We start from the raw sequence: 23425 nt of genomic DNA, 5'->3' as shown, positions 1-23425 counted from the left end.
TGTTATCCTCCATGATTTTATTCATGTGCATGTATGGCTTTTAAGTTTTATGTGTGCTTGTTTTTTTTTTAAATGGTTGAATTAATAAACTAAACTAAAACTAAGTGGACAGTCTTCACTGATCTGCCTTCTCCCCCTTCCCCCTACACACACACACACACACACACACACACACACACACACACACACACACACACACACACACACACACACACACACACAGCATGTGAGAGACCATCGGAGCCGACCTCAGTGTTGCTCTATTTGCATTCAAACACCTTTGGCCAGCCCTCCCTCCTGTGTCCACAGTGTAGCACAGTACAGCTAATCAACACACTTAAGGTGTGGGGCTGACCCCAGTCAATGGACTCCACAAGACCAGAATATCAATCTGCTCAGCCAATGGGAAGTGAATAAAAACACAGCAGGATATATTTCGCCAAGAAGAGTCAGTTCAACAGCTCAAGTACAGATCACAAATGAAACCTTCATTGTAAAGGGTTGCTCGGGTCAGTCGAAAATGTAATAACAAACACAGCATTTTAAACATTAGACATGTTAAAACAAACTTCAATATCAATATCAAGCAAGTAACACCCCCCCCCCTCCCCCACCCACCCACCCACACACACAAATATAAGACTTACATAGAAAATTACAAACATCCACAAGTTTCCCAAAGACAGAACCAGACTTGGCAGATTTGAAGCAAATGGGGAAAAATGACTTCAAACCAATATCTTCCCTGGGATGTGGTCAATATTTTCCCTGGGATGTGGTCAATATTTTCCCTGGGATGTGGTTAATACCTTTCCTGGGATGTGGCCAATACCTTCCCTGGGATGTGGCCAATACCTTTCCTGGGATGTGGCCAATACCTTTCCTGGGATGTGGCCAATAACTTCCCTGGGATCTGGCCAATATTTTCCCTGGGATGTGGCCAATATTTTCCCTGGGATGTGGCCAATACCTTCCCTGGGTTATGGCCAATACCTTCCCTGGGATGTGGCCAATATGTTCCCTGGGATGTGGCCAATACCTTCCCTGGGATGTGGCCAATAGGTTCCCTGGGATGTGGCCAATACCTTCCCTGGGATGTGGCCAATACCTTCCCTTTGATGTGGCCAATACCTTTCCTGGGATGTGGCCAATACCTTCTTCCATGTGGAAGATATCTGTTGGGATGTGGGGAATTAAAGAATGAAAGTACTTGGTTTTAAATCAAGGGCCTCCTGCATACTAGCTGTGTAGTATCTACAAGGTCAAGAGTATTCTATTGCCATTGGCCTTTACTATAGCCTGTACCAAATTCGGAAATAGCTTCTTTTGATGTGAGGAATCTGAAAATATTACACAGAGCTATTCAATCAATCTGGAAGCCAATACTCCTAACACATCAATGCCAGTCCAATCAAAAGTGGAAAACATAATGAGAGAGAGAGAGACAGAGCGAGCAAGCCAGTGGGCTCCCGAGTGGCTCAGTGGTCCAAGACACTGCATCTCAGTGCTAGATGTGTCACTGCAGTACCTGGTTCAAATCCAGGCTGTATCCCATCTGGCCGTGAACGGGAGTCCCATAGGGCGGTGCACAATTAGCCCAGGGTAAGCTGTCTGTCATTGTAAATAAGAATTTGTTCTTCACTGACTTGCCTAGTAAAATAAATGTTTTTAAAGTTAAATGACTGTTAAATGACTCACTACTGTAGTGGCTCTGGAAAAGAGAGTCTGTTAAATGACTCACTACTGTAGTGGCTCTGGGTAAGAGAGTATGTTAAATGACTCATTACTGTAGTGACTCTGGATAAGAGAGTCTGTTAATTAAATGACTCACTACTGTAGTGGCTCTGGGTAAGAGAGTCTGTTAAATGACTCACTACTGTAGTGGCTCTGGATAAGAGAGTCTGTTAATTAAATGACTCACTACTGTAGTGGCTCTGGGTAAGAGAGTATGTTAAATGACTCACTACTGTAGTGGCTCTGTGTAAGAGAGTGTTAAATGACTAAAATGTGGTGTGGAGCTGTTCCTCACAGCTCTGTCCTGCAAGTCCTTTGTTCTCCACACACTGCACAACAACCCTGTATGTCAACCACACCAGACTAAACCCATCTAATCTATCACACACATCTAAAACAAATGTATAAACCCTTTGTCTCCCCTCTGTCCAATGGCGTCCTGGGTAGACGTGCTGGTGCCTGGGTGTTCTGGTGACTGGGGTTCAAGGGATTGACCTGCTGGGAGGGAGATAGAGATTACACAACAATTTATCTGGGGGTTTAGGTCAAACCACAGCTATATGTGAGTGAACAGATATTAGGTACAGGCAGATGGGAATATTCAAACCTATTTTAGGATAGATTATAGACAGGAAAGTCTAAACTGGTCTCTCACACAACTCTCTACCTCTGTTTATTTTTCCTTAATTTAACTAGGCAAGTCAGTTAAGAACAAATTCTTATTTTCAATGACGGCCTAAGAACATTGGGTTAACTGCCTGTTCAGGGGCAGAACGACAGCTTGTCAGCTCAGGGGTTTGAACTTGCAACCTGGTTACTAGTCCAACGCTCTAACCACTAGGCTACCCTGCCGCTACTACAGTAGTGAGTGCATACGTTTTCATACTGGTCCTCCATGGAAATCACACCCACAACCCTTGCTTTGCAAATGCCATGCTCTACCAACTGAGCCACATGGGACAATGCCTCTAGTCTGTTCAGTACAGGTTCTGAGAGTGATACTGGTCTGACGTGACAATGGGAGAGGGGTTGGATATGGGTCATCAGACTATCAATGTTAATATGCACAAGTTATAGAAAGTACAAAGTGAGGTCACTGTTATTTGGAGGACTTTTCTGCACTTCCATGAAGAAGGCCTTGTCTAAGGAGAAACCGGGAGGCCAGGTCACCACACAACACAACATGTGCTGTTGTAAACTCAAGTTAAATAATCCATGTTCTAGGTAAATTATTCAATATTCTACAAGCATGATATGAGTAAAACAAGCCCTAGAACTTGGTAATTAAATAAACTTGTAAATTAACTAGGTCAAAAAAACACAAACACTCCAAACAAAACAAACCCATAACAACGTTGTAAAAATCCTAAAGTAGTCAGCAACCCGATATATACCCATATAACTAACTGTTCCTCTACAGATAGCCTTTGACACCGCGGCTTTTGTTAACACTTCACGTTGATATTGACCGTGGCCCTGAGCGAGGGAAGGAGTGCGGTGTTTTCTGAAGCCACAGGCTAAAAAAAAAAAAAAACTATTAGGCAATTGACAATTTCCTGAAGGGAGGTTGGGCTAATCACTCTCAAATTTCTCTCCAAAGTGTCCCATCTGGAGTGGACCTAGGTTGGCTGAGTTGGCGCAAGCACGCAGATGACATTGTTACACGCGCACACAATGGACTAACTATCCGAGGGGAAACTGGAACGAAAGCTCAAAATCTATGCTGTGCATTTTACCACTCCAGAAGTGAGTGACGTCCTCTTGGAAAAGTATTTATACTAAATATTTCAGGTAAGGAATGTGCCCGAATGACTATTTTGTTGTTGTTGTTGTTGTTGCAGTGTATAAAGTACCGCAGAGATGTAATCGGGAGAAAAAATTGGCGCATAGTCCGAACCTGTTTTCAGGCAAAGTTGGCTGGTGCAATTTTGCGCACGCGTTTATTAATGACCATGAATCAGTAGTGTAGGGATTGTTTCCTTTTTTAATTAAATAATTATAATTGTAATGACCAATAGTTCCTCGGTTCAGCACACGTATTCTTGTACTGCGTGCCACACGTCTTCTTCGTGCGTTGCATTAGGCTGAAATTATTGCACTTCACTTAGCACGGTAAATAAGCGACTTTTATCTCCGTGGAGACTGCTAAATGGGTGTTTTACACAGGTTACATTTTCTAATAGGGAATTTAATATATATTTTAAATGCTTTAAAACAACATTGTCACAGACCATATAAATATGCCTTCACTAAACAGTGTAGTTCTTGTTCGTTTGAACATGTGCAGCTAATGTTTGCACATTCATCGGGACACTAGAATTCAATCATTTGCAGTCAGTTATAAATGTATGTATGTCAAATGTATGTCAAGGCCTATTCAATCAAAACCGTAAACAGGTGTCTTGTTAAGTCTACTCTTGAAAATGTTTCATGCAACAACAGAATTACATTTTTCATTCATTTTATTTATTTTTGCCTTAACTAGGCACGTGCACGTCAGTTAAGAACACTTTCTTATTTACAATGAAGGCCTACCAAAAGGCATAAGGCCTCCTGCGGGGACAGGGGCTGTGATTCAAAATAAAAATATAAATATAGGACAAAACGCACATCATGACAAGAGAGACAATACTACATTGAATTAATTTACTGGAAAGCTTCTGTCCAGTTTCTGTACAATATCTTTCTGTAAGGTTTTTGTGCATCTTCCTATATAACTATCTCTGTTCTGTCTCTGTATCCCAGCAGGTATGATTCAGAGGAAGGATGTGGTTCTGTCAGTTCTAGGACAGCTTCAGGATGCTACGGAGAGCTCCGGCCTGCACGCCCTCACCAGAGTAGCTCTGGAGGTCCACCAGGTACTGACCCCCTTCACCCTGCCCTCCTCCCCTTGCCAGGAGTTCCCCGGCTGGGCGGGCATCGACGGCGTGGCCCATAGCCTGTTCCCTGCTGACGCCCCCGGAGGCCTCCTACCTCTGGTCTGTAAGGGAGAGGGGAACCTGTTGTTTGATACAGCCAGCATGCTGCTAGTGGGGACGACTAGTCTCAGTCTGGAGCTACAGGTGAGCAGGAAGTGTTTCACATGGCATTTGAATGAAATATGTGTTTTATTTGCTTCTGTGGATTTTTATTTCCAAGGCATGAAGGTTATAATTATGTCCTTTTGAATGTGGATAACTCAGAGCTAAAAAAAAATGTAATTTTTCTGTGTTTTCAAAATATAAAATACTGTATTCTGACAACACATTTTAGAAATATATAATTAGTTACTATATTGGTTTGTAGCCTAATCTGTATTTTGACAAGTACCGAAACAACATGTACTCTATTGCCTCCAGGTGCGTACTGTGGTCGACATGCTGCTGTGGAAGAGGTACTACTTGTGTGGTATGATCGACTCTAAGGTGATGCTGCAGGCAGCCAGGTTCAGCTTGTGTGCCGAGGAGTCTCAGGAAATGCTCAACCTGCCCCTGTCCGTCCTCGAGGCTATATTTGACGCTGATGTCAAAGCCTCCTGCTTCTCTGGCTCCTACGCCAACATGTGGCACCTCTATGCCCTCTCCTCTGTCCTCCAGTGCAACATCTATTCTGTCTACCCCATGTACAACCTCAAGATACGACCCTACTTCAACCGCCTGATAAGACCCAGGTCCTACCCCAAAGACATGGATCCTATCATCTTGCACATTATGTGGTCTGGAGAGCTAGAGGTGGGCTCCACCAGCTCCAGATTTAGACCCATAGTCTTTGTACCGTTAGTCCAGGCTAGTGACCTCCGGATGGCCAGTCCTAACACAGAAAAGAGGGCCCCCCCTCTGTTGAAGACCCAGGAGCTTCTCAAGCAGGACTCTCGCCTGTCCTACTCCAGTCTGAAGGACAAGTACAACATCACCAAGAGTACCTTCTACCGCTGGAGACGGCAGACACAGGAGCACCGCAAGAAATCAGCTGCCAGGTCCACCTCTATACAGCTCAATACTCTTTATCAGTCGTAGATAGTGATGACAGTGTCACGGCACTCTGGGTCATTCGCACTTTAATGGCTTGTGTTTTGTTGTGGAGTTTTGTTGCGGTAGTTTGTTGTGGTGTTTTGTTCTGGTGTTTGTGGTGCTGTGTTTATTGTGGTGTTGTTTGGTCTGTATGTTTTAACCTTCTGCTGACATAGACAGATTTAATGCTCATTCAATCTCTTTCTATGAAGGTACGAGGCCAAGCACTTCGTCCAGGCGTGTTATCTGGAAGGGAAACTTATGCCTCTGCACCAGTTTAAAGAGTTCTTCCCTGAGATCTCCCGGTAAATAAGATACTGAAGGCATTGTCAATACAGTTGAGACCACCACATGGCATGATGTATTTACAAAAAAAAAAAACTTTTTAAATGGTTATAAAATATCCAGATTTTTAACTTGACTTTTCTGTGCCCAGAATGCTGTAGTTATGCTACCGCTGTCTTGTATAGTTCTGTTGCCTCTGAATTACCTTTCCTTTTGGAACAACAACAATGTAATTCTCTCCCAGGTCCACCTACTATGCCTGGAAGCACGAGCTGATTTCGTCCGGCGGTAGTTTCTCCACGGACGAGGTGAGTCCAGGGGACAGCACGGAGCAAGAGTCCTGGTCCTCCCCAGAGTCCAAGCCCAGGCAGGAGGAGGACCAAGAGGTAGAGCCAGACCCAGAGCACCACGATAGCGTGGCCGGTATGTTCGGCCTGAACTACAACATTGATAAGGTGGACGGGGAACGGGCCCAGAACCTGGCGCTGATGCAGGAAGCCAAGAAAGTTCTTCAGAACTGCATCGCTATGAACACCTCGTTCCCCTTCAGGATCTTCAAGAGGAGCTTCCCAGGCATCTCCAGGTCAGTGACAAGGATTTAACTGCTATATAGCATGGACTTTAATCAATAATTTTATTTTGTTCTTTTATTAATCTCCTTCATTTTATTGATTTTACTAAAGTGTGTTACAATTTTAAATGCAATTTAACACAAGTTTAATTTGAATGAATACAGATCCACTTACTACAACTGGAGAAGGGAAGCCATGCTGTTCAATAGAGGCTACAAGGCTAGGAGTAGTGAAGACAACTCTGATGTGGATAAGAGTAGTTCCACTGGTGGACTGTCCCCTATCGGGGGTACTGAGAGCCATGGTCATTCTGCTGCTGTCTACCCCAGAATGAAGATCTGTAGAAACAACCACAAAGGGTTCAGGTTGGTGTTCCTACACAGGAAGAAGCTGAGAGAAGCAGCCAAGGTGAAGGTGTGGATGTCAAGATGGCCGATGTCCAAGTTCAAAGTGAACTACCCCTCCCTGTCACTCTGTTTCTATTGGATGTGGCGCAATGGCCCGAGTCAAAACAGGAAGGAGAAAAGCACCCATCCGTCTCTGTCTCTAGAGGTGAACAGGCCTGAGAATATTATGGAAAACAACAACGCAGTAACGGAGAATGTTAATGGCGTGACGGAGAGTGAGATAAAGACGAGGGGTCTGACTCAGGACGTGACTCAGGACGTGTTGTTCTTAGGGGGGGATCCAACAGAGGGTCTGAGAGGCCCTTCCACAATGACTTTTGTGACACCCACGTTCGATGCTCCCCTCCCTTTACCCATGTCCCCTTTGCCCCTCCCCAACCCAACCAAGATGTCTACCACCACCACCACAACAGACGACCAGATGTTTGTGATGGATCTGGTGGCCCTGGCTAACTTCAAGGCCAAGGCCAAAATGTTCCTCCAGAAACGCTTCGAGGAGAAGTCCTTCCCCACCTTCAAAGAGTTCAGGTCCTTCTTCCCCCTGACTCCCCGTTCCACCTACTATATGTGGAAGAGAGCCCTGCATCACGGAGTGCCACTGGTACATGGCTGAGAGCGAGGGCATGACTGAGAGCGAGGGCATGGCTGAGAGCGAGGGCATGGCTGAGAGCGAGGGCACCGAGTGCAATGGTGTTCATACACTCTGTTACACTAGCTTTAAGCAGAACGGTGCCCCTGTAACAAACTGAAATGCTCTCTTGTCTCTTCAGAATCCTAAACAATCCCTTCTCCCTCCTTCACTTCCTCAAACAGAGCCATCAGTATCATCTCACCCTCTTTAAAAATGTTGTTTTTTCTTCAACTGAACACACACTTTGTTTGGGTAGAGCGCGTGGGTGAAGCCTAATGCATTGGAATTGTAGCTAAATGCATCTTTAATCTTGATTTGTCCTTCTCTCCTTGTCTGTTCCCCTCCTCCCTCCATTCCTTTACCTATCACCTTCAGCCCATGGATATTTGCATGTGTGTGGAAAGACACTGTTCCACTAATGTTCCGCTGGCCTCCAGGCAAAAGGCAGTTGAAAGTCACCATGATGGTGACAGTGGGGCTTTATTTAAATGGCTCTTTGTTTGAGACTAGTTGTTTCTGCTTCTCTTGTCTCTCTAGTCTTGGTTTTAATCCCATCTCTCTCAGTATGATTGGTTTTAATCCCATCTCTCTCATTATGATGGGTTTTATAATCCCATCTCTCTCATTATGGTGGGTTTTATAATCCCATCTCTCTCATTATGATGGGTTTTCATCTCTCAGTAATGTTGGTTTTAATTTCTCTCTCGGTATTGTGTTCAACACCACTTTATTTCCATGTTCTCATTTTAGTTAGTTAATTGTTTTCAAGGTGTGCTGTTTTTGTTAATCCATTTGATGTCTATCTGTTCTAGAAGATTCATAGTGGTTGACCTTTTTTTTTTAAAATTAGATTTTGTTTAAGATGTGATGCGTTGAAAGAAGTCTTGAGTTATCGGGAAAGGCTTCAGGAATCATGTTTCTCCTTTATTGTTTAACTCCCACTTTTTTTTTTCTAAGCATGTTCTGCAAACACCGAGTTTTGATTCCGCCCACACACACAAAAAAATTGACCAATTGAAGTGTTCATCCCACTGCCTTGTTCAAGGGGCAGAATGACAGATTTCTACCTTGTCCGCTCGGGGATTCGATCTAGCGACCTTTCGGTTACTAGTCCAATGCTTTAACCTGCCACCCCAATGCTACTTACAGTATGAGAGGGTTCATTGGTTTTCCAGCATATGTTACAGGGTTACAGACATTTTTGTTTTATTTTGATTGATTTGTTTACTAATGAAGGTTTTCAACACTTCTGGACTCACTTACTACTATATTTCCATTATGAATCTCTATTTTCTTGCTGATTTTACCAGGCTTTTTATTTTTTAACTGCCAATGTTTTTATCTGGTAACTATACTGTGAAGTATCTTCTTGACATGTGAAGTCTTAAACTATGGTATGTTAGTTTTGATCAATTATGTTTTTGTCTTTTACCTTTTTATTTTTTAAATGTCCAGTTATATCTTTTTTTTCAAAAAAAAAAAAAAATCTGAGTTTTGACATTTTAGACACTGGTGTATAACTGCCGTCAAACTTAACCAAACATTTTTTATATTTCAATTTCTGCATATTTATTTTTGTCTGGTGGAGTGTACAACAACCATATTTTTCTCACTCACAAAGTGCAAATATATTGTTTTGCCCATTTTTTCTTTTTTTTTTCTTTTGTTGCTACAAGGCAGAATATCAATAAACCACCAACTCAAACTCAGCTTGTGCTTGATTGGATGACTCCTGGAGCTTCTAGCTCCATTCTTATACCTGGCAGCAGGTTATCTTGCTTTAGTTTAGTTTAGTGTGATTTTATTCCGTTGTAGTTCATTGTCCCCCTAGCTTGAGGAGACTATGATGGACTAATCTGAGGCATCGACCATGCTGAGTTTAACAGACACAAAATACAGTGATCACAGTGGTATTGACCAATTCTCTTCGACATCAGTGGTATTGACCAATCTGCTTCGACATCAGTTGTATTGACCAATCCGCTTCGACCTCAGTGGTCTGACCAATCGCTTCAACGGGGGGAGGGTGTTCTTTTCTCAATCGATGGCTTTCTCCCACTGCTATGTCAATGAGTCATAGTTTGGTTGTTCATTTTCTAAATGTCTTATTTTTTTAACTGTGCTCAAAAAAATCAACAGATTTCTCACCCATCTCATGATTTCTGAGTGGCAGAATGTAATGTGTATATCATGTCATATTATTATCATTATCAAAGCTGAAGGCAGTGGGCCAGTTGAATTTTATTTATTTATTTCACCTTTATTTAACCAGGTAGGCCAGTTGAGAACACCTTTATTTAACCAGGTAGGCCAGTTGAGAACACCTTTATTTAACCAGGTAGGCCAATTGAGAACACCTTTATTTAACCAGGTAGGCCAATTGAGAACACCTTTATTTAACCAGGTAGGCCAATTGAGAACACCTTTATTTAACCAGGTAGGCCAATTGAGAACAAGTTCTCATTTACAACTGGGACCTGGCCAAGATAAAGCAAAAGCAGTGCAACACAAACAACAAGAACAGAGTTACACCTGGAATAAACAAACGTACAGTCAATAACACAATAGAAAAAGTCTATATACAGTGTGTGCAAATGGCGTGAGGAGGTAGGAATAGATAGGTCGTATTACAGGTACACAACCATAGTGTTTCTATTGTACTGTCTAATGCTCCGGTGGTATTACAGGTAGCCGACCAACAAGTGTTTGAAAACACAACCATAGTGTTTATTATTTAATTGTCTTAACGTTCAGACGAGATTGTCTGACCGCATAAGAGAGAGATGGTAGTAAAGCCAAACTCAGCAACTCTGTTTACCCCCCCCCCCCCCCCCCACCCCACCCCCAAAGGGATTTACAGTGCATGAAATGCACAACTCAATCTTTGACCATGATGATGATGACATTCCTTTTCTGCCTAGTCTCCTTTCTGTCTGCTCTACTGTACTTGTGCTAATGAAGGGAATGTCTGGGGGGGTGTAATTGTATGCGGGGAGGGGTGGGGGAGTAATTGTATGCATGGGGAGAGAGGTGTAAGTAGATGAGAGAGTTCCAGAGGTGCAGAGAGAAAGATCTGGGGCCTGGGTAGAGATGGTGGGGGAGGAAGGGGAAACCTATACAATCTTTTTGGGAGGGAGAGACCAGATTGGGTATCAATCAGGAGGGCCATCAGAGAACCCTACAGCCTATCCGAAGGCTCCTCGTGTTCTGTTGATCTGAACAGATTGGCCTTGTACAGTATTTTCTACTCGCGTGGAAATAGCTCCGTCGTTCCCTAGGATAGCTTTCACCATCTTGTGGAGCTTCCGCTGTGGAAGGATCCCAGTTTTGGTTTTGCTTTGCCTCCTGTCCTCTCCTCCATTACCTTTGACCTTTGACATGAAATAACTCCTCCTCCACTGATGCGTCATAAGGCAAATTACGTTTACATAGGTGGAATCCCAAAGAAATGTGTAAATAATGAAAAGAAATCGAGCTAGTTGTGAAAGACCTTTCATAGATAAAAGGATAAGTAGTGTGTGGTTTTTAAATGTTTTATTTTTTTTTATTTATCCGTTATTTTACCAGGTAAGTTGACTGAGAACACGTTCTCATTTGCAGCATCGACCTGGGGAATAGTTACAGGGGAGAGGAGGCGGATGAATGAGCCAATTGTAAATGTGTTCCTTCTCTGAGAAAACAACAGCTGATTCAAAGACAGTGTGGCAGATTTTAGCCTACAGTGGTGAGAAAAAGTATGTGAGCCCGTTAGATTTACCTGGATTTCTGCATAAATTGGATCATCAAATGAGATCTGATCTTCATCTAGGTCACAACAATAGACAGTGTGCTTATAATAACACACAAACAATTATGTTTTCATGTCTTTATTGAACGCACTGTGTAAACATTCACAGTGCAGGTTGGGAAAAGTATGTGAACCTTTGGATTTAATAACAGGTTGACCCTCCTTTGGCAGCAATAACCTCAACCAAACGTTTTCTGTAGTTGCGGATCAGACCTGCACAATGGTCAGGGGGAATTTTGGACCATTCCTCTTTACAAAACTGTTTCAGTTCCACAATATTCTTGGGATGTCTGGTGTGAACCGCTCTCTTGAGGTCATGCCACAGCATCTCAAACGGCTTGAGGTCAGGACTCTGGTCCACTCCAGTATTTTTCTTGTTGTTGATTTACATCTGTGTTTTGGGTCGTTGTCCTGTTGCATCACCCAACTTCCTTTGAGCTTCAATTGGCAGACAGATGGCCTAACATTCTCCTGCAAAATGTCTTGATAAACGTGGGTATTCATTTTTCTGTCGATGATAGCAAACTGTCCAGGCCCTGAGGCTGCACTTAAAAAAAATGTTTTAATTATTTTTATTTCACCTTTATTTAACCGGGTAGGCCAGTTGAGAACAAGTTCTCATTTGCAACTGTGACCTAGCCAAGATAAAGCAAAGCAGTGCGACACAAACAACAGAGTTACATGGGATAAACAAATGTACAGTCAATAACACAATAGAAAAATATGTATACAGTGTGTGTAAATGAGGTAAAGCAATAAATAGGCCAATGGTGGTGAAGTAATTACAATTTAGCAATTTACACTGGAGTGAGAGATGTGCAAGTAGAAATACTGGTGTGCAAAAAGAGCAGAAAGACAAAAACAAATATAGGGATGAGGTAGGTAGTTGGAAGGGCTATTTACAGATGGGCTGTGTACAGCTGCAGCGATCGGTAAGCTGCTCTGACAGCTGATGCTTAAAGTTAGTGAGGGTGAGATATAAGTCTCCAATTTATTTTTGCAATTAGTTCCAGTCATTAGCAGCAGAGAGCTGGAAGGAAAGGTGGCAAAATAGGTGTTATCTTTGGGGGTGACCAGTGAGACACACCTGCTGGAGCGCGTAATACGGGTGAGTGCTGTTATGGTGACCAGTGAGACATACCTGCTGGAGCGCATACTACGGGTGAGTGTTGTTATGGTGACCAGTGAGACATACCTGCTGGAGCGCGTACTACGGGTGAGTGTTGTTATGGTGACCAGTGAGACATACCTGCTGGAGCGCGTACTACGGGTGAGTGTTGTTATGGTGACCAGTGAGACATACCTGCTGGAGCGCGTACTACGGGTGAGTGTTGTTATGGTGACCAGTGAGATATACCTGCTGGAGCGCGTACTACGGGTGAGTGTTGTTATGGTGACCAGTGAGACATACCTGCTGGAGCGCGTACTACGGGTGAGTGTTGTTATGGTGACCAGTGAGACATACCTGCTGGAGCGCGTACTACGGGTGAGTGTTATGGTGACCAGTGAGACATACCTGCTGGAGCGCGTACTACGTACGGGTGAGTGTTGTTATGGTGACCAGTGAGACATACCTGCTGGAGCGCGTACTACGGGTGAGTGTTGTTATGGTGACCAGTGAGACACCTGCTGGAGCGCGTACTACGGGTGAGTGTTGTTATGGTGACCAGTGAGACATACCTGCTGGAGCGCGTACTACGGGTGAGTGTTGTTATGGTGACCAGTGAGCTGAGATAAGGCAGGGCTTTACCTAGCAAAGACTTATAGATGATCTGGTGACAGATATGTAGCGAGGGCCAGCCAACGAGAGCATACAAGTCGCAGTGGTGGGTAGTATATGGGGCTTTGGTAACAAAACAGATGGCACTGTGATAGACTGCATCCAATTTGCTGAGTAGAGTATTGGAGGCTATTTTGTAAATGACATCGCTGAAGTCGATGATTGGCAGGATAGTCAGTTTTACAAGGGTATGTTTGGCAGCATGAGTGAAGGATGCTTTGTTGTGCAATAGGAAGCCAATTCTAGATGTAATTTTGGATTGGAGATGTTTAATGTGGGTCTGGAAGGAGAGTTTACAGTCTAGCCACACACCTACTTATTTGTAGTTGTTCACATATTCTGACATAAGTCAGAACCGTCCAGATGCTCTGAGTCAGGACATGATGCTCCCTCCACCATACTTTACCGTTGTGATGGGGTTTTAATATTGGTGTGCTGTGCCTTTTTTTTTCTCCACACATAGTGCTGTGTGTTCCTTCCAAACAACTCAACTGTAGTTTCATCTGTCCACAGAATGTTGTTCCAGTAGCGCTGTGGAACATCCAGGTGCACTTTTGCAAACTTCAGACGTGCAGCAATGTTTTTTTTTGGACAGCAGTGGCTTTTTCCGTGGTGTCCTCCCATGAACATTCTTGTTTAGTGTTTTACGTATCGTAGACTCAACAGAGATGTTAGCATGTTCCAGAGATTTCTGTAAGTCTTTAGCTGACACTCTAGGATTCTTCTTAACCTCATTGAGCATTCTGCGCTGTGCTCTTGCAGTCATCTTTGCAGGACGGACACTCCTAGGGAGAGTAGCAGCAGTGCTGAACTTTCTCCATTTATAGACAATTTGTCTTACCGTGGACTGATGAACATCCAAGGCTTTTAGAGATACTTTTGTAACCCTTTCCAGCTTTATGCAAGTCAACAATTCTTAATTTTAGTTCTTCTGAGACCTCTTGTCTGAGGCCTGGTTCACATCAGGCAATGCTTCTTGTGAATAGCAAGCTCACATTTTGTGAGTGTTTTTTATAGGGCAGGGCAGCTCTGACCAACATCTCCAATCTCATCTCATTGATTGGACTCCAGGTTAGCTGACTCCTGACTCCATTTAGCTTTTGGAGAAGTCATTAGCCTAGGGGTTCACATACTTTTCCCCAACCTACACTGTGAATATTTAAATGATGTATGTATTCAATATAAGACAAGAAAAATACAATTTGTGTGTTAATAGTTTAAGCTTGCTGTTAGTCTATTATTGTGACTTAGATGAAGATCAGATCAAATTTGATGATGAAATATATGCAGAAATCCAGGTAATATCAAACAGGTTCACATACTTGTTTCTTGCCATTGTAGATAGTGTGTGTATGTATTGGTATGTAGGCTACGCGTTCATCTAAAACATTGTTTTGATGTAGTTCTGTCCTGTTCTTGTCTATTAATGTTCTGTATTATATCATGTTTCATGTTTTGACTCCAGGAAGAGTAGCTGCTGTTTTTTGTTGTTGCAACAGCTACTGGGGGATCCTAATCAAATACCAAAGTCTTCCTGTGATAGAGAGCTGGACACACTTGAACTCCCTCGCTGGGAGGAGACTATCGAGGAGTGGAGGACTCTCTTTTTTGCTTGACCTTGCAACACCTAGTAAACCACACTGCCGACACACTTCATGTACTGTCCACCTTGAACAGATGGTTTTCCTTATATGGTCACGTGGTCAGGAGAAACTCCTTTTCCAAAACTTCAGTATAGGACATATAGGTAATGGCTCCAACTTGCCCTCTGATAGGCTAGGTAATTTCACCATCTTGTGTAACCTGTTCTGGTCACCATAAATGTGGAGTCCCCCCCCCCCCCCCCCATCTTGTGTACCCCAATCTAATCATTTCTAATCACACTGTTCCCCCCCCCCCCCCCCCCCTCTGTCTGAGGTGCTAAACTTAAACTACAGCACTTTGTTTATCTGGTTTGGCTGGGGGCTGTGGGAGTTGGAGCCTTCCTGCATTAGCATATAACAGAGAGAGTAATGTGTGTGTGTGTGTGTGTGGCATGCATAAACGTTTGTGTGTCTCTCAGACTGAGCGGTAAAGCTGTTTTCATGGATACCAATTAGCTTCTCAGTAAACAAATAAAACATATGAGAACTACCATCATAAACTAACTATCTCTAAATACAATACTACAGCAGTCCACTCATCAACCAACATTTTACTAGAGACAAAGAGGTACTGTATGTGCATTGTTTGTCCACTAGGGGGTAGTGATGCTCCTCATCCCACAATGATGAAGAGTTGTGTTGAGTTGAGGCTGTGTAGGAAGGTGAACTCAACTCTCTGGCTGTGTGGAAAGGTGAACTCAACTCTCTGGCTGTGTGGAAAGGTGAGCTCCCGGCTCGGTCACACACACATTGATTTAGACAATTAATCAATTATCCTATTGCTTGTGGTTTCTTGTTGTACCTTTGGCTTGGGTGGAAGCCTAGTGTTCCTAAATAGCTTGAAATCTCCATAAAACATCATCCAGAATCTTAGTCAATATCACAGGAAAGAACAATAGAGCATGAGGGAATAGAATAGTTAGTAGTGCCCATGCACCCATCCTCCCTCCCTCCCTCCCTCCCTCCCTCCATCTGCCCTCCCTCCGTCTGCCCTCCATCCACCCTCCCTCCCACCCTCCATCCACCCTCCCTCCCTCCCTCCCTCCCTCACTCCCCTTCCATCCACTCCTCCCTATGTATCAGCTATTTCCTAATCCAGTGGGATCAGTGGGTGTGTCTGTACTGCATAGTACTGTGTGTATGTCAGTGTGTCTGTACTGTACAATACTGTGTGTGTCAGTGTGTCTGTACTGTATAATACTGCGTGTGTCTGTACTGTAAAATACTGTGTGTGTGTCAGCCGTGCTTCTACACCTGCATTGCTTGCTGTTTGGGGTTTTAGGCTGGGTTTCTGTACAGCACTTTGAGATATCAGCTGATGTACGAAGGGCTATATAAATACATTTGATTTGATTTGTTAGTACTGTATAATCCTGTCAGTACTGTATAATACTGTGTGTGTGTGTGTGTGTCAGTACTATATAGTACTGTGTGTGTGTGTGTGTGTCAGTACTATATAATACTGTGTCAGTACTGTATAATACTGCGTGTCAGTACTGTATAATACTGTATGTGTGTGTCAGTACTGTATAATACTGTTTCAGTACTGTATGTGTGTATGCGTACTGTATAATACTGTATGTGTGTGTCAGTACTGTATAATAATGTGTGTCAGTACTGTATAGTATTGTGTGTCAGTACTGTATAATACTGTGTGTGTGTCTGTACTGTATAATACTGTGTGTGTAAGTCAGTACTATATAGTACTGTGTGTGTGTGTCAGTACTATATAGTACTGTGTGTGTGTCAGTGTGTCAGTACTATATAGTACTGTGCGTGTGTGTGTCAGTACTCTATAATACTGTGTTAGTACTGTATAATACTGTCAGTACTGTATGTGTGTGTCAGTACTGTATAATACTGTTTCAGTACTGTATGTGTGTATGCGTACTGTATAATACTGTGTGTGTGTGTGTCAGTACTATATAGTACTGTGTGTGTGTGTGTCAGTACTATATAATACTGTGTCAGTACTGTATAATACTGCGTGTCAGTACTGTATAATACTGTATGTGTGTGTCAGTACTGTATAATACTGTTTCAGTACTGTATGTGTGTATGCATACTGTATAATACTGTATGTGTGTGTCAGTACTGTATAATAATGTGTGTCAGTACTATATAGTATTGTGTGTCAGTACTGTATAATACTGTGTGTGTGTCAGTACTGTATAATACTGTGTGTGTGTCTGTACTGTATAATACTGTGTGTGTAAGTCAGTACTATATAGTACTGTGTGTGTGTCAGTACTATATAGTACTGTGTGTGTGTCAGTGTGTCAGTACTATATAGTACTGTGTGTGTGTGTGTGTGTGTGTCAATACTGTATAATACTGTGTTAGTACTGTATAATACTGTCAGTACTGTATGTGTGTGTCAGTACTGTATAATAATGTGTGTCAGTACTGTATAATACTGTTTCAGTACTGTATAATAATGTGTCAGTACTGTATAATACTGTTTCAGTACTGTATGTGTGTATGCGTACTGTATAATACTGTATGTGTGTGTCAGTACTGTATAATAATGTGTGTCAGTACTGTATAATACTGTATGTGTCACACCCTGACCATAGAGAGCCTTTTTTATTCTCTATTTTGGTTAGGTCGGGGTGTGACTAGGGTGGGTGATCTAGTGCATTTATTTCTATGTTGGTCTGGTATAGTTCCCAATCAGAGGCAGCTGTTTATCGTTGTCTCTGATTGTAGATCATATTTAGGCAGCCATTTCCCCACTTGCTTTTGTAGGATCTTGTTTCGTTGTAGTTGCCTGTGAGCACTGCTTGGACTTCATGTTTCGTTTGCTGTTTTTTGTTATTCGTGAGTTTCCTTTATTTTATTAACATGTGGAACCCAAATCACGCTGCACGTTGGTCCGAGTATATTTACAGTTCGTACGACGATCGTGACAGAAGATCCTATCACAACAGGACCAAGCAGCGTGCCCGGGAAGAGAAGGTATCCTGGGCTTGGGAGGAGATAAAGGAGGAGAAGACATCCTGGACTTGGGAGGAAATTATGGCTGGGGACGAAAGCCTTCCGTGGAAGCAGATGCAGGGAGAGAAGGGAGGACATCGACGACGCCGGGGTTCGAGGCCACAGAGTAAGCCCAAAAGACAGCCCAACATTTTTTGGGAGGAATGAGGAATGAGCCAGAGACCGTCAGGGAGTCGAAGTGTGTCATTGTTCCGCCACCATCTGTGCCAGCTCTATGCACCAGGTCTCCAGTGCGCCTCCACAGCCCAGTACGTCCTGTGCCTTCTCCCCGCACTCGCCCTGAAGTGCGTGTCCCCAGTCCAGTACGTCCTGTGCCTGCTCTTCGCACTCGCCCTGAAGTGCGCGTCACCAGTCTGGTACCACCTGTACCTGCCCCATGCATCAGTCCTCCAATGTGCCTCCCCATTCCGGTACGTCCTGTGCCTGCTCCTCGTGCTCGCCCTGAGGTGTGTGTCACCAGTCTGGTACCACCAGTGCCGGCCCCACGCACCAGGCTTCCTGCGAAGATCCCCAGTCCAGAGCATCCGGAGATAGTCCCCAGTCCAGAGCATCCGGAGATAGTCCCCAGTCCAGAGCTTCCGGTGATAGTCCCCAGTCCAGAGCTTCCGGTGATAGTCCCCAGTCCAGAGCTTCAGGAGATAGTCCCCAGTCCAGAGCTTCCGGAGATAGTCCCCAGTCCAGAGCTTCCGGAGATAGTCCCCAGTCCAGAGCTTCCGGAGATAGTCCCCAGTCCAGAGCTTCCGGAGATAGTCCCCAGTCCAGAGCTTCCGGTGATGGTCCCAAGTCCAGAGCTTCCGGCAACGTTTCACAATCCGGAACCTCCAATGACGTTCCACAACCCGGAACCTCCCGAGACGGTCCACAGACGATGCCAAGTCCGAGCACGGCGTCCAGTCCAGCTCCATGGCCAGAGCCTTCCTCTGCGCCGGTGCCCAGTCCAGGCACGACGGTCAACTCAGCTCCATGGCCGAAGCCTTCTTCCACGCCGGTACCCAGTCCGGGTGCGGCATACAACCCAGCTCCATGGTCGGAGTCTTCCTCGGCGCCGATGCCAAGTCCGGGCACTGAGTTCTACCCGGCTCTATGGCCGGACCCGTGGTCTGAGCGGGGGCAAAGTCCCGCACCAGAGCCGCCACTGACGCAGATGCCCAGCCAGACCCTCCCCTATAGAGTCAGGTTTTGCGGCCGGAGTCTGCACCTTTGGGGGGGGGGGGGGGGGGGGGGTACTGTCACACCCTGACCATAGGGAGCCTTTTTATTCTCTATTCTGGTTAGGTCGGGGTGTAGGGTAGGGTCTTGTTTCGTTGTAGTTGCCTGTGAGCACTGCTTGGACTTGCTGTTTATTGTTTTTTGTGAGTTTCCTTTATTTAAAACCCAAATCATGCTGCACGTTGGTCTGAGTATATTTCCAGTTCGTACAACGATCGTGACAGTATGTGTGTGTCACTACTGTATAATACTGTTTCAGTACTGTATGTGTGTATGCGTACTGTATAATACTGTATGTGTGTGTCACTACTGTATAATACTGTGAGTCATTACTGTATGTGTGTGTCACTACTGTATAATACTGTGAGTCATTACTGTATGTGTGTGTCACTACTGTATAATACTGTGAGTCATTACTGTATGTGTGTGTCACTACTGTATAATACTGTGAGTCATTACTGTATGTGTGTGCCACTACTGTATAATACTGTGAGTCATTACTGTATGTGTGTCAGTACTGTATAATACTGTATTACAGATGCTATTGTAATGGATGTGAATTGGCTAGCTAGTTAGCGGTGGTGCGCGCTAATAGCGTTTCAATCGGTGACGTCACTTGCTCTGAGACCTTGAAGTAGTAGTTCCCCTTGCTCTGCAAGGGCCACAGCTTTTGTGGAGCAATGGGTAACGATGCTTCGTGGGTGTCAGTTGTTGATGTGTGGAGAGAGGGTCCCTGGTTCGAGCCCGGGTATGGGCGAGGGGACGGACTAAAGTTATACTGTTACACTATTCTACTTTGTTTATTAGTCTGTTGCTGCAGTGGAGGGAGGGGGCTGGTGTGTTTCAGTCTGTCGCTGCAGTGGAGGGAGGGGCTGGTGTGTTTCAGTCTGTTGCTGCAGTGGAGGGAGGAGGCTGGTGTGTTTCAGTCTGTCGCTGCAGTGGAGGGAGGAGGCTGGTGTGTTTCAGTTTGTCGCTGCAGTGGAGGGAGGAGGCTGGTGTGTTTCAGTCTGTCGCTGCAGTGGAGGGAGGAGGCTGGTGTGTTTCAGTCTGTTGCTGTAGTGGAGGGAGGAGGCTGGTGTGTTTCAGTCTGTTGCTGTAGTGGAGGGAGGAGGCTGGTGTGTTCCAGTCTGTCGCTGCAGTGGAGGGAGGAGGCTGGTGTGTTTCAGTCTGTCGCTGCAGTGGAGGGAGGAGGCTGGTGTGTTTCAGTCTGTCGCTGTAGTGGAGGGAGGGGCTGGTGTGTTTCAGTCTGTCGCTGCAGTGGAGGGAGGAGGCTGGTGTGTTTCAGTCTGTCGCTGCAGTGGAGGGAGGAGGCTGGTGTGTTTCAGTCTGTCGCTGTAGTGGAGGGAGGGGCTGGTGTGTTTCAGTCTGTCGCTGCAGTGGAGGGAGGAGGCTGGTGTGTTTCAGTTTGTCGCTGCAGTGGAGGGAGGAGGCTGGTGTGTTTCAGTCTGTCGCTGCAGTGGAGGGAGGAGGCTGGTGTGTTTCAGTCTGTCGCTGTAGTGGAGGGAGGGGCTGGTGTGTTTCAGTCTGTCGCTGCAGTGGAGGGAGGAGGCTGGTGTGTTTCAGTCTGTCGCTGCAGTGGAGGGAGGAGGCTGGTGTGTTTCAGTCTGTCGCTGTAGTGGAGGGAGGGGCTGGTGTGTTTCAGTCTGTCGCTGCAGTGGAGGGAGGAGGCTGGTGTGTTTCAGTCTGTCGCTGCAGTGGAGGGAGGAGGCTGGTGTGTTTCAGTCTGTCGCTGTAGTGGAGGGAGGGGCTGGTGTGTTTCAGTCTGTCGCTGCAGTGGAGGGAGGAGGCTGGTGTGTTTCAGTTTGTCGCTGCAGTGGAGGGAGGAGGCTGGTCTGTTTCAGTCTGTCGCTGCAGTGGAGGGAGGAGGCTGGTGTGTTTCAGTCTGTCGCTGTAGTGGAGGGAGGAGGCTGGTGTGTTTCAGTCTGTCGCTGCAGTGGAGGGAGGAGGCTGGTGTGTTTCAGTCTGTTGCTGTAGTGGAGGGAGGAGGCTGGTGTGTTTCAGTCTGTCGCTGCAGTGGCGGGAGGAGGCTGGTGTGTTTCAGTCTGTCGCTGCAGTGGAGGGAGGAGGCTGGTCTGTTTCAGTCTGTCGCTGCAGTGGAGGGAGGAGGCTGGTGTGTTTCAGTCTGTTGCTGCAGTGGAGGGAGGGGCTGGTGTGTTTCAGTCTGTCGCTGCAGTGGAGGGAGGAGGCTGGTGTGTTTCAGTCTGTCGCTGCAGTGGAGGGAGGAGGCTGGTGTGTTTCAGTCTGTTGCTGTAGTGGAGGGAGGGGCTGGTGTGTTTCAGTCTGTCGCTGCAGTGGCGGGAGGAGGCTGGTGTGTTTCAGTTTGTCGCTGCAGTGGAGGGAGGAGGCTGGTGTGTTTCAGTCTGTCGCTGCAGTGGTGGGAGGAGGCTGGTGTGTTTCAGTCTGTTGCTGCAGTGGAGGGAGGAGGCTGGTGTGTTTCAGTCTGTTGCTGTAGTGGAGGGAGGAGGCTGGTCTGTTTCAGTCTGTCGCTGCAGTGGAGGGAGGGGCTGGTGTGTTTCAGTCTGTCGCTGTAGTGGAGGGAGGAGGCTGGTGTGTTTCAGTCTGTTGCTGCAGTGGAGGGAGGGGCTGGTGTGTTTCAGTCTGTCGCTGCAGTGGAGGGAGGAGGCTGGTGTGTTTCAGTTTGTCGCTGCAGTGGAGGGAGGAGGCTGGTGTGTTTCAGTCTGTTGCTCTAGTGGAAGGAGGAGGCTGGTGTGTTTCAGTCTGTTGCTGCAGTGGAGGGAGGGGCTGGTGTGTTTCAGTCTGTCGCTGCAGTGGAGGGACGAGGCTGGTGTGTTTCAGTCTGTTGCTGTAGTGGAGGGAGGGGCTGGTGTGTTTCAGTCTGTTGCTGCAGTGGAGGGAGGAGGCTGGTGTGTTTCAGTCTGTCGCTGCAGTGGAGGGAGGGGCTGGTGTGTTTCAGTCTGTTGCTGTAGTGGAGGGAGGGGCTGGTGTGTTTCAGTCTGTTGCTGTAGTGGAGGGAGGGGCTGGTGTGTTTCAGTCTGTCGCTGCAGTGGAGGGAGGAGGCTGGTGTGTTTCAGTCTGTTGCTGTAGTGGAGGGAGGGGCTGGTGTGTTTCAGTCTGTTGCTGTAGTGGAGGGAGGGGCTGGTGTGTTTCAGTCTGTCGCTGCAGTGGAGGGAGGAAGCTGGTGTGTTTCAGTTTGTCGCTGCAGTGGAGGGAGGAGGCTGGTGTGTTTCAGTCTGTTGCTGTATTGGAGGGAGGAGGCTGGTCTGTTTCAGTCTGTCGCTGCAGTGGAGGGAGGGGCTGGTGTGTTTCAGTCTGTCGCTGCAGTGGAGGGAGGAGACATTTAATTGCTTGTTTCTGATTTGAATAAAAATGAACTGCATGGATAATTAGGTGTTTCGTTTTACACCAAATAGATGAGAAATTGAGGGGGGGAGAAAATTAAGAGAGTAAGATGGGGAGAGAGAAAGAGGGGAGAGAGAGGCTGGAGATTAAGAGCGGGAGAGAGAGAGAGGGGGAAGAAAGAGATGGGGGGAGAGAGAGGGGGAGAGAGAGAGAGGGGGAGAGAGAGAGGGGGGGAGAGAGAGAGAGGGGGGAGAGAGAGAGGGGGGAGAAAGAGATGGGGAGAGAGAGGGGGGGAGAAAGAGATGGGGGGAGAAAGAGATGGTGAGAGGGACATCTTTATCCATTTCTCCTCTTGTCCTCATCCACTTCTCCTAACATCCTTATCCACTACTCCTAACATCCTTATCCACTACTCCTGACATCCTTATTCACTACTCCTAACATCCTTATCCACTACTCCTACTCTTATTCACTACATCCTTATTCACTACTCCTAACATCCTTATTCACTACATCCTTATTCACTACTCCTAACATCCTTATTCACTACAACCTCATTCACAACATCCTTATTCACTACATCCTTATTCACTACATCCTTATTCACTACATCCTTATTCACTACATCCTTATTCACTACTCCTAACATCCCTATTCACTATATCCTTATTCACTTCTTCTAAAATCCTTATTCATTACATCCTTATTCACAACATCCTTATTCACTACATCCTTATTCACTACATCCTTATTCATTACATCCTTATTCACTACATCCTTATCCACTTCTCCTAACATCCTTATTCACTTCTCCTAGCTTCCTTATTCACTACATCCTTATCCACTACTCCTAACATCCTTATTCACAACATCCTTATTCACAACATCCTTATTCACAACATCCTTATTCACTACATCCTTATTCGCTACATCCTTATTCATTACATCCTTATTCACTACATCCTTATTCACAACATCCTTATTCACTACATCCTTATCCACTTCTCCTAACATCCTTATTCACTTCTCCTAACATCCTTATTCACTATATCCTTATTCACTTCTCCTAAAATCCTTATTCACTACATCCT

At 45.4% G+C, this 23425-nt stretch overlaps 1 protein-coding gene across 4 annotated transcripts; it reads left to right on the top strand.

The window, feature by feature from the left end:
- Nucleotides 1–3191: 3191 nt before the first annotated feature.
- Nucleotides 3192–9324, top strand: LOC110522612 (vertnin). Of its 4 annotated transcripts, none has more exons than XM_021601074.2 (6): nucleotides 3192–3525; nucleotides 4483–4796; nucleotides 5073–5689; nucleotides 5936–6028; nucleotides 6253–6591; nucleotides 6745–9324. In XM_021601074.2, exons 2-6 carry the CDS (start codon nucleotides 4485–4487, stop codon nucleotides 7598–7600), a joined length of 2217 nt encoding a protein of 738 aa, XP_021456749.2. In that variant the 5' UTR covers nucleotides 3192–3525; nucleotides 4483–4484; the 3' UTR covers nucleotides 7601–9324. The 4 variants fall into 4 exon arrangements, with proteins under 4 accessions (XP_021456749.2, XP_021456750.2, XP_036832204.1 ...); XM_021601075.2 differs by having other exon boundaries at nucleotides 4480–4796; XM_036976309.1 differs by lacking the exon at nucleotides 3192–3525 and adding an exon at nucleotides 3701–3846.
- Nucleotides 9325–23425: the final 14101 nt, after the last annotated feature.

Source organism: Oncorhynchus mykiss, chromosome 4 (genome assembly GCF_013265735.2).
Source record: "Oncorhynchus mykiss isolate Arlee chromosome 4, USDA_OmykA_1.1, whole genome shotgun sequence".
Taxonomy (NCBI): Eukaryota; Metazoa; Chordata; class Actinopteri; order Salmoniformes; family Salmonidae; genus Oncorhynchus; species Oncorhynchus mykiss.
Note: the sequence above shows the minus strand (reverse complement) of the source record. Positions and strands in the feature narration are given on the sequence as shown.

Coding starts and splice junctions, on each gene's coding strand:
- LOC110522612 (XM_021601074.2), top strand. CDS start 4,485: ATGATTCAGAGGAAGGATGTGGTTCTGTCAGTTCTAGGACAGCTTCAG. Junction 4,797..5,072: donor GTCTCAGTCTGGAGCTACAG/GTGAGCAGGAAG, acceptor TATTGCCTCCAG/GTGCGTACTGTGGTCGACAT. Junction 5,690..5,935: donor CGCAAGAAATCAGCTGCCAG/GTCCACCTCTAT, acceptor CTTTCTATGAAG/GTACGAGGCCAAGCACTTCG.